Raw genomic sequence first — 13,106 nt, 5'->3', positions numbered from 1 at the left:
TTGGCTAGTCCCCACGTGACCTCACAGCTGATTGTGTTGGATGAAGTGTTTTGCTTCAGTACGTTCATCGTCGTCTCATGTAGCCATTTCTGGTTATCAGCACCGTAGAGTAGCTGTAATACCCCCAATAATGGCTCAAGCGCATGCCTTTGACACCAGCGGCTCTCAAATCCAGGTGGAGCACGATAAAAAGCGCCGGCAGTTTGTCATTAGGCTCAATGGTAAGTTCCGAATGTAAACATTAGCACGCTCGCGCTAGCGCGAGGTTGGCTTGAAGGTTAGCTTTGTCTGCTTGCTAACATTTTTACCTTGTGGGGAACTCCAGCTGCCATTTCTGCCACAGCTGCGCTGCGTTGTTCGGCACCACATAGTCGCTGTTACTCCTTTTATTTTTCTATCAGAAATGTAGTTCATAAACCATGAATGTCTAGGCGGTTTTTCCCTCTCTTTGAGGGGAAAAAAACTTTAGTCGCTTCATTCAACAGATGCTTACTTTTTGCTCCAATCTTAAAAGAAAAGCTGTTTCTTTTCCCACCTATTACATTTCTAAGTGTTTTAGCAATATTACTTTGCTGGTTTATATGCATGGTGGGCTGTAATTTAAAATAATTTATGTTTTTACCATTTACAAATACTGCCTTAAATATTTGCTTTTTTTTCAACTTTAATATGTTTTTTTTTTAATTTATTCAGTTTTTATAGCAAACTCAATTACATAAAGATCTCATCAGTTTCTCCAAGTCAATTGTGAAAAGTGTATTTATATATTGAATGCCTTATTTCACTGAACAGTAATACATTCTATTTTTTTCACATCTTTATTGACTAAAGTTTTAATTTATCGTAAACTTTCAAACTACATCTTTGTACTTGATGTGTGAGACACTATAACGTGTAGGACCTTTAAAGTCCCACTCTAAGCAACTCTTGATCTATGTCCAAAGCATTCCCCGTGCTTTTTTTAACCATGACTGTGCCACTTTAAGCAAAAAAATAATAGTAAATAAAATTAAAAAAAAAAATCAGTATTGGGTTTTTTTTGGGGGGGGGACATATTTTCTGCAGAACGACAGTAGTTCATTAGCATTTTGCCTCCGAGTTGTGGGCGGAACTGTTGGTGCGAGTAAGTACAACGCTCTCCCAGTAGCCTACAGCCCCGGCCTAACATTTGCGGTGCAACAAAAATGGCAAGAAAATGAGGAACTATCCAGCTGTAAAGTTTAGAGCTAGATGCCAGTTCAGACAAGAGAGATGCAGACATCAACGGATTTAGTCATATACAAGTGGATGCATCAGAATGGAGCCGAACAGGGAGCTTGTCGCTTGCCGTAGTAGCTTTTACGTCACACCCACAAGCTTTTTCAAACTGGATTTGCTCCTGATTCCTAACAATTTGAATAAAGAAATAGTCAGAAATGCAACATGTTAAAAACACACGGAGTGTGTCTTTAAAAGGGTCTTTATGACTAGTGTAATGTTGTTCTACCGGCTTTTTGTGTTATGTGTGTCTCTTCGCTTTATAAGGTCAAAGGGTCAAATTTTTCTGGGTGGACCAGAACTTAGCAAACACAAGAAAGGCTCAGCTTTTGTCTCATTCCTCAGGATCCCATGATCGTGCAGTTCTTCTGTACGAGTATGTCGGGAAGAAAACGGTGGATTTGCAGCACACAGAAGTTCCAGATGCATACCGAGGGAGAGGCATTGCCAAACATCTAGCCAAGGTAGAATAGATGAATGAATTCTTGAGTCATTCTGAACGACAAAGTCCTTTTTGGTTGATAATTTGGCAGTTCACTAACTGTGCTTTGTGTAACGGCAGGCAGCCATGGATTTTGTAGTGGAAGAGGACCTGAAGGCTCACCTGACCTGCTGGTACATTCAGAAGTATGTCAAAGAAAACCCTCAGCCTCAGTACTTTGAACACATCTATCAATGACCCAACACAGCCCTGAAGAAGGGATCGAGACAGAGACTCGTGGGAGGGAGAAATACTGTGACGGCATGCCTTGCAGCCGCTGGACAAAATTCCACACACCGCCTCCCAAGTGTTGTTGAACATGTCATTGAGGGAATCCAGAGACAAAACCATCTCTATGATCTCACGCTGCCGTGAGGGTTGACCGTCCTGTCAAAGGGCCATTGACATCCATCACAAAGGGAGGGGGACTGGAGTAAAGGAGAAGCTCCGTTCGGTCTTGTTGTTGCGGAGCGACTGAAGGGTGGTGCCTGAATCTTCCAGAGTTTACCCTCAAAGCTGACTTGAAACAAGTGCAGATTTAAATCAGATCTGATAGGACTTGTTTTTTTTTTATGTCTTTCCTTGGAAATACATGCATTTCTTATCCTTGTTTGATATGGGTATAATGGCAACAATGGGTGCTCCACTTAAATTTAGATTTTGTAGACTTTCAAATTTGCCCCCTGTGTGTTATATCTCATTTTTGCCTCCTGATGTAAGTTTTGTTTTTTTTGTGCTAAAGTCTTCAAATTAATCATGAAACTGCAGCCATTTAATTTTTTTTTTCTTTTGTCATCTTTCACCTACATTTGGCGAGTCACATTTTATTAATAAATACAATTTTAAAGTGGAAGAAAATGTTCAAAGCCTAATTTGGTAATTATTTTCCACTGTAAAAGACACATATGGTGTTTTATTGGAGTTTTAAATTAATGATTTCATTGACAAAGGTGCAGGGATTTGTAAACTATTGATGTCCTGTCAATTTCTCTGTTTATTGCTCATCCTGGCATTTCAACGTTTGCCGTCTCTAACCAAAAACACACTCTTGAACTGAGGGCATTTCCATTATGTGCTGTGATGATTATTACTTTTTCCTTCCAGTGACATTTCATTTGCAATCTGCAACCGAACTGGTGGTTCATATGCCACTGACATTAAAATGAGTTCAACATTTGACAAATAGGATTATTGAGGTGAAAGTATTTTTTTTCTTGTAGATATTTTGCTGTTAACAATCTTGTATGTTTAGTTAAAAAAAAAAGTCAAAAACCTCAGGCCACTCAACACGCCTTGGCATGCAAGATTAAACTGTCTGCTGTGATGGCCAGCCGCAATAAGAAGTCCCTTTGGAAACATTTTGAGCAAGCGCCTAATGCCCAAGACACTGTCAGGTTTTTTTTTTTTCAAGTGGAGTTTTTGTGCTTATTTTATTGCTTCATTCAAAGCAAACCATGCCTGGTGGGAATTTTCAAGCAGGTTATTTTGGATTTGTTAAATATTCACATTCTTGTTACACAGTTTTATACTTGATAGCTTTTCTCTGTACCTATTTTAAATACATAAATAAAGATAATATTCATCAAATGTTGTGGAAGTGTGATTTTCAAATTAAGCAGGGGTGTATATGTTAATTTTCCTCTTGAATTAATATTGTTTTATGCTTTTAATGCATGAAAAAAGGTGGCAAATTACAAATTTAATGCAAAATTAATTTTTCTATATACATGTCGCCCATTTACTTAAAAGTACTATATTTTCACAGTCTGGAAGGAATATAACGCTTCCATATTTTTTAAAGTCCCACTCTAATCATTTTTGGATCTATATCAAAAGCATTCTCAATGGGATTTTAATAATTGACATTTTTAGCCAAAGTCAAAAAACCTGTGTCGTTTTCTAGGACATAGTTTCTGCAGAGCAGCAGTAGCTCATCAGAAATTTACTACTGAGATGTGGGCAGGACAGTTGGCGCAGAGTAAGCCAGCCCCTACCTTTCATTATTCAACTGTTTACATGCTCTCCTGCTGCTTAATTTTTATATACAGTGGGGCAAAAAAGTATTTAGTCAGCCACCAATGTGAGAGAGGCCAGTAGTTTTTATCATAGGTATACCTCAACTACGAGACAAAATGAGGAAAAAATCCAGAAAATGACATTGAGCAATATTTAAAGAACTTGTTTGCTAATTATGGTGGAAAATAAGTTTTTGGTCACCTACAAACAAGTACGATTTCAGGCTCTCACAGACCTGTAACTTCTAACTAAGGAAGAGGATCCTTTGTCCTCCACTCATTACCTGTATTAATTTCACCAGTTTGAACTGGTTATCTATATAAAAGACTCTGTCCTCAAACAGAAACATTTCAAACTCCACTATGTCCAAGACCAAAGAGCTGTCTGAGGACACCAGAAACCATATTGTTGACCTGCACCAGGCTGGGAAGACTGAATTTGCAATAGGTAAGCAGCTGGTGTGAAGAAATCAACTGTGGGAGCAATTATTAGAAAATGAAAGACATGAAAGACCACTGACAATCTCCCTCTATCTGTGGCTTCCCGCAAGATCTCACACCGTGGGATCAAAATGATCACAAAAATGGTGAACTTAAATCCCAGAACCACACAGGGGGACCTAGTGAATGACCTGCAGAGAGCTGGGACCAAAGTTTCAAAGGCTACCATCATAGAAGTGTCCCCCTGCTAAAGCCAGTACATGTGCAGGTCCGTCTAGAGTTAGCTAGAGAGCATTTGGATGATCCAGAAAAGGATTGGGAGAATGTCTTATGGTCAGATGAAACCAAAATAGAACTTTTTGGTAAGAACTCTACTCATTGTGTTTGGAGGAGAAAGAATGCTGAGTTGCATCCAAAGAACACCATGGCTACTGTAAAGCATGGGGGTGGAAACATCATGCTTTGGGGCTGTTTTTCAGCAAAGGGACCAGGATGACTGATCCATGTAAAAGAAAGATGGAGCGGTTCTCCCACAAACATATTTTTATGCAACACATCTTCCAACATCATAATGTTTGCACCCATATATTGTCATATTGTAGATACATGGCAGCAAATGTGAATATGTATTCCAAAGGGTTGTTTTTTTCCTGTGATACACTTTATGATCAAAATAACAAATTATACAGTTTTATATAGTTTACAACACAAATCTGTGGTTTTTAGCTTGCAAATACTGTTTGAGTTGAAAACCTTTATGCGTTAAGTAGGCTGACTTGTAATTTATAGGACAGAGAACGTGTAAATCTTAAGCAATTGTAAATGTCTCGAGAACGTTTCACACACGCAATATTTACAAAAGAAATATTCCTGGTTTTGTGTGTGTTCAGAAGTGACGCATGCGTTATCCACCAGGCTGTAACGTTACTGTTCCTGGCACAGCGTCGATATTATCCAGAGGGCGTCAGGTTACAGCAGAGGCAGCTCGCATCGCCGCACCAACGGACAGAGGTACAATATGGGTAAGTCTGCAAAAATAGGAAAGCTAGACGGTGTAGAAATAAATAATATGATAAAGGAAATATCATAAACCTGCTTGCATCATCTTATATACATTTTACATTAAAATACGATCACGTTTTTATTTTTAACGGTTTTACAAATAAAGCAAACGTACCTTTAATATATATATATTTTTTAAGAAATAAATAAACTTGTAAAATGTGGTCTGACCTCCCGAATTTCAGTGTGCTATTACAAAATATACACAGTATAGACGCATTTAATGAAGCATCACGGGAGATGTAGTCCAATTAGACTAGTCTGTCATTAACTCGGAACTACTTACAAACAGCAATATCCAGAATGCTGTTCGCTTTCATACGTCAAAGGAAATCACAGTTGCATCCCCAACATGGCGTCGCTCGGAAGGAGGCGCGGTGTCCCAATAAGCAGGGAGAGGTCAGTTACTCCACATTTTACTGTTTAAGCAAGAATATTTTGGTGGGGTACATTTCTTTGTCGATGTCAAAGTTCATGGGTTTTCCGACATGCACATTGGCCAAGTTTAAAAGTCAAACGGCAGCGAAGAAAGTTATAATTTCAACCCCATTAGCTCTCGTTAGCTGGCTAACGTGAATTCTTAGCTAACGCTAAGGGAAACAAACTAGATGCTCATGTGATATTTTGATTACATTTAAGCCAGTCGCTTAACTTAGAAAAGAACTGCTGATCACTAAAAACTGTCACGAACACGCGTTATTGTTAATGCTCACATTTTTTCAGAAATGTAGGTCAAAGGCAATTGTGTGCTGTCGACCTGCTACAAAAAAACGATCTTGAACTGTTGCTGTTCTGTCTCTCAACTTTACACCACGCGAGCAAGTTAGCTCGTGTGCCGTACATCGCCATCCTAAAACTGAAATCATTGTCAAGTAGAACATCATTCTCTCCACTCCTCGACGACGCTGATGACATATGTGAGTCAACGAAGAAGATGATCCACCAAGACTAATTTTATTTTTTCAGATAAATTTTCGAAATACTGAATTTCAGGAGAGTTTTCCCCAAACAACTCACCTTAAACCCTGTTAAAGTTCTTCAATATGAATTTCCTAATGTTATATTGTAGCCAAAAGTGCGTTTTGGGGCACTACCTCCTGCATTTGCACACATTTTTCTAAAAATGTTTGCATTTACAAAAAGGCAAGTTTCCTAATTGAACTTTTGGTTGGGTCAGCAGTGCTTTGTAATTAATACAATTCAAAATTCAAGTGGTTTAAAATGAGAGAAATATGATCAATATTTATCCAATTAGCTGGCAAACACAGTCACATCCTTTAATGCTGTTCCACAATGAAAGGATTTGGATTTATCTGCTGAACTTCTGAACCTTGGATTCTTTTGAAAACTTTTAACTATGTTTTGGCATGTTAAGGAAAGCAGAATTAAGTGACTATTCATGCATAATTTTCTAAATACACTCTCTTTTGTTGGCCGCACAGACCTGGAAGAAAGGTTAGAACTATGGTTAGGTTAATACATGCGACCAACAGCAACATGCAGCCTTGGACGCACTTAAAATCAGTGCAGCAATGTGCATTTTTGCCGCATGTATTATGTGTGGCTGACATGAATTTCCATCAGTTTTTGAGTTTGCTCACACGTAAATACATGTGAATAACAAGCAGTAAATGGTCAAATGTAAGGCTAACAAGCTAAAGATAAAGCATGGTTCCCCAAGTTCCTACGCGATCATTTGATGTTTTTTCTTTCATATGCCAACTTACTTTAAGTTCAGCTAGACATAAAATACCAAACACACCCTTAAATGTCTTTGTTTTATTCTCTTGCAATGCTGCTTGCCTTTGATTGTTTATCACTTTTTCTCCTTTTTGTGTACAGGGGAGTAATGGCGGCGTCGGATTGCTACATAGTGCATGAGATCTACAATGGGGAGAATGCACAGGACCAGTTCGAGTATGAGCTTGAGCAAGCTCTGGAGGCCCAGTATAAATACATTGTTATTGAGCCCACGCGGATCGGAGATGAGACAGCCCGTTGGATTACGGTGGGAAACTGTCTGCACAAGACGGCAGTGTTATCAGGCTCTGCCTGCCTCCTGACACCGCTTTCACTGCCTGCTGAATACTCGCGGTATGTGGCGTTGCCCGCCGGCGCCCTCAGCGTGGCGTGCGCTGCCCTCTACGGGATATCGTGGCAGTTTGATCCTTGTTGCAAATACCAGGTGGAATACGACAGCCAAAAACTTTCGCGGCTGCCCCTGCACACGTTGACCTCCTCTACTCCGGTGGTGTTGGTACGCAGGGACGACGTCCACAGAAAGAGACTCCATAATACGATAGCACTGGCTGCCCTGGCATATTGTGCCAAGAAGATCTATGAACTCTATGCAGTATGAGTGCACCGAAGAAGATTTACGTACCAACAAAAAAAAAAGGAGAAAAACTAATTAGATAAAGAAAACAGAAGCTACCCCACCCCACCCCTCACTGTAAGAAAATGGAAGTGAAGACGGGAGCAAAGGTTAGCTCCTCTGGAATTGGTTTTTCCTGCGTTGGTCAGAGGGATATAGTTAAACTAGAAAGAACTATTGTTTCCCTGCCTTACATTTTCTTTACTTCTGTGTTAACAGCAGCACACGTATCTCCATAGTGCTCTTTCTCTGTTCTCCATCAGTATCCCGACACACACAGAACTCATGCAGAAAGAAGGGTATAGCAGCATTTCCTCTCAAATGAAGTTGAAATGGGACTGACTTGTTTTTTTTTTTTGGGTGTGTGTGTTTGTGGGTTTCACACTTCCATCCCTTTTCCTTGTAGTTTTACTGTACCCCTTTCTTGCTGGTCACTACATGACAGTTTCATTAAACATTAGGATATTTCAAACTCACTTTTCTGTATTTTTATTTTACTTTTCACTAAATGGATCTCCCCCAATCTGAAGGAGTGCTAACAAGTCATCATGCTAAAGTAGAAAGTCCGCCTTCAGTGGGTAGGTTGTCAGACAGCCTTTGGCTTTATGTTCTACGCATCAGCAACACCAAACAAGGCCAATTAGAAGACTGTGATTGATTGATTTATATACAGCTTTGTTGAATCGCCACATTTCTGTCAATCAATTATGAAAGGAAAAGAATTGCCCGTTTAAATAAATGTATTGCTAGCCTATAAAACGAGACTTTGAATGTCTGAAGAATAAAGTGGATTCCACACATGAATTGAGCACTTTGGGAGAACAATCGTGCAACAGATTCTAATTTAAAAATAAAAATGTATGTATTTTAGCAGACTGTTGATATTCTGTAAGGGATGCATATTTTTTGCAACTTGTGTATCTTTCCCCTTAGATTTCAGATCAAATAAAGAAAACCCCTTGTGAATGAAGAACATGCAGATGCTACTTTAGCTGATTACTTAAATCAAATGAGGTGACTTCAAATGGATAAAGTCACATTTTACCATCGAAAATTGCAGGTAGCTTGTTGGCTTTACCCTAATGGACTGTGAGAGTTTATTGTGAGGTGCGATTTTTATTCATATCAATTAAATGTTAGTATATTTTTAAACATCAACTGACTCTTATGCCTAAAATTATTTGATGAATTTATATTCCCCTTACTCTGAGATAAACCGTTTAGCTTGATCACACCAAGAAAGCAGCTTGACTTTTACATTTGTTTTAATTAATTTACTTTTGGGTCAAACAATAAGTTCTTAGTACTTTAAAGAACAGCTTTTCATTTTTCTAGTTTATTAAATGGGAACTATGGGTTTTAGGTAATAACTCCGTAATCGCTGGTGTGTTTAGCTTTTTGTATTGTGACTACGACTCCCATAAGCCTTTGCTGTACTCATGCCCTGCTCCACTGCTGACTGAGGCTAGCTAGCCGAACTGCAGAGGTTGGGCCCTTTTCCGTTCTTTTAGGAAAGCCTAACCCACACGGAACATATTTTTTAAATCGACACCATTCTTCACGACAGGTAAACTCCCAGGTTAGCTTTGTAAGAGTTTTTGTTTGTTTACTTCCTGAGGATTCTCTTTTGAAATTAAGGTGCAAGCTAATGATAGTGTTAGCATCGTTGAACATGTCAAACAAACACCCTTAATATATATGATGTCAATTTTAAGGTTATAATGTACAAACGCTTAAGATTAATAGTTCTCTTTAAAGCATCGTCAGTTTTATAATATTTAATGCAAACACATCTGTTGATTTTAAATCGTGGATTATTTTCGTCGTAACTAAACTAAGCACAACACAAATAAAACAAAGAAAAAGATTATTAAATTTGGCTCTTATTTTAAAAAGTACATGAAAAACATTGATTGACGCCAAATGTCTGCAAAATTACACATTTTATTTGGATTGACTTCACGTAAATTATTTTCTGTGTGTGAGAAATTGAAAACTTTATTTATAAACATACTATGGTTTTTTTTACCCTTTAATGAAATTCTCATTATTTATCTGCATATTTTCCTTATTTCAACATAAGACTTTGCATTCTCATCAAACTAAACAAATATTAGATGTTTGCATGTGTATGTATACTGAAGAAAAGTGGCATAAAGGGGGAACTTTGTGGTGCATTTTGTGTCATCTGCTGAGTGAAATGAGGGGACAGATCCCACGTTTTAATAAAATGTGTAAACTATGGAGAGTCAAATTTGTTTTTTTGTTTTTCTTTTCTTTTTGTTGTTGTTTATTAGAGATTAATAGTAAAAATCCAGCATAAGATTAGTGCAGTTTTTCTGGTTGAAGGTTTTTAGTTTTTTGCAAGCTCCGTTGCAGATGGTTAACATTTGATTATGAAAGGGCATCAGGGGTGTAGACAGTGGCAGATCAATGAACTTGGTCACTTGGTCCAAACTAAAACTAAATGAACATTTTTTTAACAGGTAGAAAAGTCATCCATGGTAAATGAAAACACGAACATGCACCTAAGCACTAGATCTGATTAGAGGTTTTTATGTTTGTGAGATTTGTTTTTTGGAATGTAAATGAATGCAAATTCAGAGAATAAAAACCCAAAACCTTTTTATTTAATGCACGGGGAGAAAACTTCATGCTGCAACATTCTAAGTTGTTTTTCAATTGAATGTAAACATTATTAAAATAGCTTTTTAAAATGGTTTATCTGTGCATCCATTTAGCTCACTTGCTAAGTTACTTGTTGATTTTTTACACGCAGGAAATATCATTTGTCAAACTCCTTAATGAAAGACAATAAGAATATTGTTGCAAAATGCTTGATTCAACTGTTTTTTGCAATACTATTTTACCTAAAGTAAGATAACTCTTTAGTCAAGTTTGATTGAAAGGTGCCATTGTAAAATTGTTCATGTTAAATGTGCAAATAAAGTTTTGGATACTATTTTTATAATGGTGAAAACTGTTATGGAATGGGATGTCTGTGTTTATGATAAGAATAAGATAACAGAAATTTCCATAGAGACGTTCAGCATCATTCAGGCGCTTCTGTCAGCAGGTTTTCTATTGCAAGTTTAAATAAAAAATGTGTAAGTGTTTTTATTTCTTAGGCTTTTAATATATGAATGTAGATGTAGATAGACATAGATGAAATATTTACAAATTAAAGTAAAAAATACATTTTGGATAAACTGCAAGACAATGTAAACTTTAACTGTACTGAAAAGATTTTGTTTGTCAAGTTTTAAACTTGGGGTATAAATACATAAAAGTCTTGTTTTGCCTACTATATTTGGAAAGATGTTGAAGATAACATTATTTGGTTAATAATTTCCTTTTTGTTTGTAACATACAGAAGGAATAGTGACTGTTGGAGAAGCAGCGTGTCATGGGGGGAGCAACACTTCCTCTGGTTTTGACCACTTTAGGGGTCTTGCTTCTGTACCGGATCCTGACCCGCCTCAGATCAAATGGTTCTGTTCAGGGTTTGGTTGTCGTCATCACAGGGGCCAGCTCCGGACTTGGAAAAGGTCAGCCTGGCATTTAAGTGTCTACAATATAGTTGGTCAATTTTTTTTATCTTGATCTTATTTTTGATGAAAAACCCAGAGGGATCAAGTGTCAGATGTCACCTTTTTTTTTGTTGTTTTTTTCCTGTAGAGTGTGCTCGAGTCTTTCACGCTGCAGGTGCACGGCTTGTTGTGTGTGGAAGAGATGCAGGTCGCCTTCAGCAGGTGGTGCAGGAGCTTACAGCAAGTACCACTGCAACTCAGAAGCAGGCATGGATACACCTACAAACACACTCATATGCACAAATATACGCATAAATGTGTATATTTACGCGATAAAAAACAAAGTTTTTACCATTCTGTATTATTAATTTACTACATCCTTACTAAAGGAAAAAAAATTCTCTTAAATTCAATTTTTTCAATTAGTCGAAAGAGTTGTAGATGAACAACAACTGTTCTTTTCCTGTGATAGACTTTTTCCCCCAGCACTGTTATCTTTGACCTGGCTAAGGCAGACACTATAGGAAAAGCTGCTGAAGAAATCCTTAAATGTTATGGACACGTGGATGTTCTTATCAATAATGCTGGAATCAGTTACCGTGGCAACATACTGGACACCCACATTTCAGTTCAAAGAGAAGTTATGGAAACAAATTACTTTGGACCCATCTCTCTTACCCAAGGTTTGTGAAATAAAAGTCATTTTCTGTGTATTTTTAACCACAACCCCCCCCCCCCCCCCCCCCCCAATTTTAACAATATAAATATATTCCTTTACAATTTATCCCACCTGTTATCTGGCGTCACAGCCCTGCTGCCCTCCATGGTTCACAGACGAAGCGGTCACATCGTTGTCATCAGCAGCGTGCAGGGAAAGATAGCCATTCCTTCCAGATCTGCTTGTAAGTTTTCTTTGCACGGCATCATCAGGGAGCAGTTCTATAAAAATACTTGCTGCAATTGTGTGAAAAATGCGTGTCCTTTTTCTGAACAGATGCAGCATCCAAGCATGCAACTCAGGCATTTTTCGACTGTTTACGGGCAGAGATTGAGCAGAATGGGATCTCAGTGACGGTCATCAGCCCCGGGTACATCCAAACCGACCTGTCAATCAATGCTGTCACCGGAGATGGCTCCAAATATGGAAGTAAGCAGTTCTTTAATTGATAAAGACCACTTTTAAATCATAGGTGAATTAAATCAATATATTTTACTTAATCACTGTCATGTATATGTTTGGTCACTATGAAACATGGAAAATGATTAAATTCCTCCGAAAGCATTTGCATTTTGACAAATACACAAATGTTGGCATTTCATTCTTGCTCTATTAGGCATTCTGTTGTTTTTTGAAGGTTCGACCCTCCAATCTTATTTAACTGATGACCTGTGGTTTCATTTTAACCGCCACATTAAAAGCTTTCTGAAAATGGAGGGCAAAATCAACTGGAAACATTGTTCCTTGACCGATGATTCATATTTATAAATCTGTTATAAATGCATCCCTCATCAAAGCTCTTTTGTTAAAGAAACACATTTTAAAATGAAGCTGTGGACTGCTGTGTCTCATTGATGCTTTCAGTCATGGACAAAGCCACCGCGGCTGGTCAGAACCCCAGGGACGTGGCTCATGCCGTCCTGAAGGCCGTCTGTCAGAGGAGCAGCGACGTTCTCCTGGCTGGAACGCTGCCTTCTGTGGCCGTCTACCTGCGCACGCTGTGGCCAGCGCTGTTCTTCAAACTCATGTCTTCACGAGCTCGCAAAGAGCAGAAACTGAAGGAGAAGTGAGAATCCCGAACTCCAGATTAAACATGCAGAAAGATACTGGATGAATGTTGTATGAGTGAGCGATCAATAAATCTATTTTTTTAACATTGGTTATGATTTTTTATTTTCTTACAAAATGATGAGCTAAAGTATATTAACCCTTGTGCTATCTTAGATGA

The 13,106-nt window shown here is 38.2% G+C and overlaps 3 protein-coding genes across 5 annotated transcripts; all 3 read left to right on the top strand.

The window, feature by feature from the left end:
- Positions 1-13: 13 nt before the first annotated feature.
- natd1 (protein NATD1) lies at positions 14-3,325 on the top strand. The gene is made up of 3 exons (XM_004071518.5): positions 14-221; positions 1,603-1,721; positions 1,820-3,325. The coding sequence occupies exons 1-3, from the start codon at positions 41-43 to the stop codon at positions 1,934-1,936; spliced, it is 417 nt and encodes a 138-aa protein (XP_004071566.1). The 5' UTR covers positions 14-40; the 3' UTR covers positions 1,937-3,325.
- A 1,676-nt stretch (positions 3,326-5,001) lies between these two features.
- Positions 5,002-8,603, top strand: tmem11 (transmembrane protein 11). Of its 2 annotated transcripts, none has more exons than XM_011478318.3 (2): positions 5,002-5,216; positions 7,099-8,603. In XM_011478318.3, the coding sequence occupies exons 1-2, from the start codon at positions 5,017-5,019 to the stop codon at positions 7,613-7,615; spliced, it is 717 nt and encodes a 238-aa protein (XP_011476620.1). In that variant the 5' UTR covers positions 5,002-5,016; the 3' UTR covers positions 7,616-8,603. The 2 variants fall into 2 exon arrangements, with proteins under 2 accessions (XP_011476620.1, XP_004071567.1); XM_004071519.4 differs by lacking the exon at positions 5,002-5,216 and adding an exon at positions 5,493-5,655.
- A 453-nt stretch (positions 8,604-9,056) lies between these two features.
- On the top strand, positions 9,057-13,032 carry dhrs7b (dehydrogenase/reductase (SDR family) member 7B). 2 transcript variants are annotated; one of them, XM_004071520.5, is made up of 7 exons: positions 9,057-9,197; positions 11,004-11,178; positions 11,309-11,427; positions 11,633-11,843; positions 11,970-12,062; positions 12,155-12,307; positions 12,743-13,032. In XM_004071520.5, the coding sequence occupies exons 2-7, from the start codon at positions 11,037-11,039 to the stop codon at positions 12,946-12,948; spliced, it is 924 nt and encodes a 307-aa protein (XP_004071568.1). In that variant the 5' UTR covers positions 9,057-9,197; positions 11,004-11,036; the 3' UTR covers positions 12,949-13,032. The 2 variants fall into 2 exon arrangements, with proteins under 2 accessions (XP_004071568.1, XP_011476621.1); XM_011478319.4 differs by having other exon boundaries at positions 9,061-9,209.
- The last annotated feature ends 74 nt before the right edge of the window (positions 13,033-13,106 follow it).

Source organism: Oryzias latipes, chromosome 8, assembly GCF_053564925.1.
Source record: "Oryzias latipes strain Hd-rR chromosome 8, Olatipes_Hd-rR_3.1".
Lineage (NCBI taxonomy): Eukaryota > Metazoa > Chordata > Actinopteri > Beloniformes > Adrianichthyidae > Oryzias > Oryzias latipes.
The sequence above is the reverse complement of the archived record's forward strand: the minus strand, read 5'-3'. Positions and strand labels throughout refer to the sequence as shown.

What these genes read in the sequence shown, in the direction of transcription:
- tmem11 (XM_011478318.3), top strand. Translation starts at nt 5,017, where the DNA reads ATGTCTCGAGAACGTTTCACACACGCAATATTTACAAAAGAAATATTC. An exon ending in CGGACAGAGGTACAATATGG is followed by an intron (nt 5,217 to 7,098) that starts GTAAGTCTGCAA and finishes TTTTGTGTACAG; the next exon opens with GGGAGTAATGGCGGCGTCGG.
- natd1 (XM_004071518.5), top strand. Translation starts at nt 41, where the DNA reads ATGAAGTGTTTTGCTTCAGTACGTTCATCGTCGTCTCATGTAGCCATT. An exon ending in GTTTGTCATTAGGCTCAATG is followed by an intron (nt 222 to 1,602) that starts GTAAGTTCCGAA and finishes CTCATTCCTCAG; the next exon opens with GATCCCATGATCGTGCAGTT. An exon ending in TTGCCAAACATCTAGCCAAG is followed by an intron (nt 1,722 to 1,819) that starts GTAGAATAGATG and finishes GTGTAACGGCAG; the next exon opens with GCAGCCATGGATTTTGTAGT.
- dhrs7b (XM_004071520.5), top strand. Translation starts at nt 11,037, where the DNA reads ATGGGGGGAGCAACACTTCCTCTGGTTTTGACCACTTTAGGGGTCTTG. An exon ending in CAGCTCCGGACTTGGAAAAG is followed by an intron (nt 11,179 to 11,308) that starts GTCAGCCTGGCA and finishes TTTTTCCTGTAG; the next exon opens with AGTGTGCTCGAGTCTTTCAC. An exon ending in CCACTGCAACTCAGAAGCAG is followed by an intron (nt 11,428 to 11,632) that starts GCATGGATACAC and finishes TTCCTGTGATAG; the next exon opens with ACTTTTTCCCCCAGCACTGT.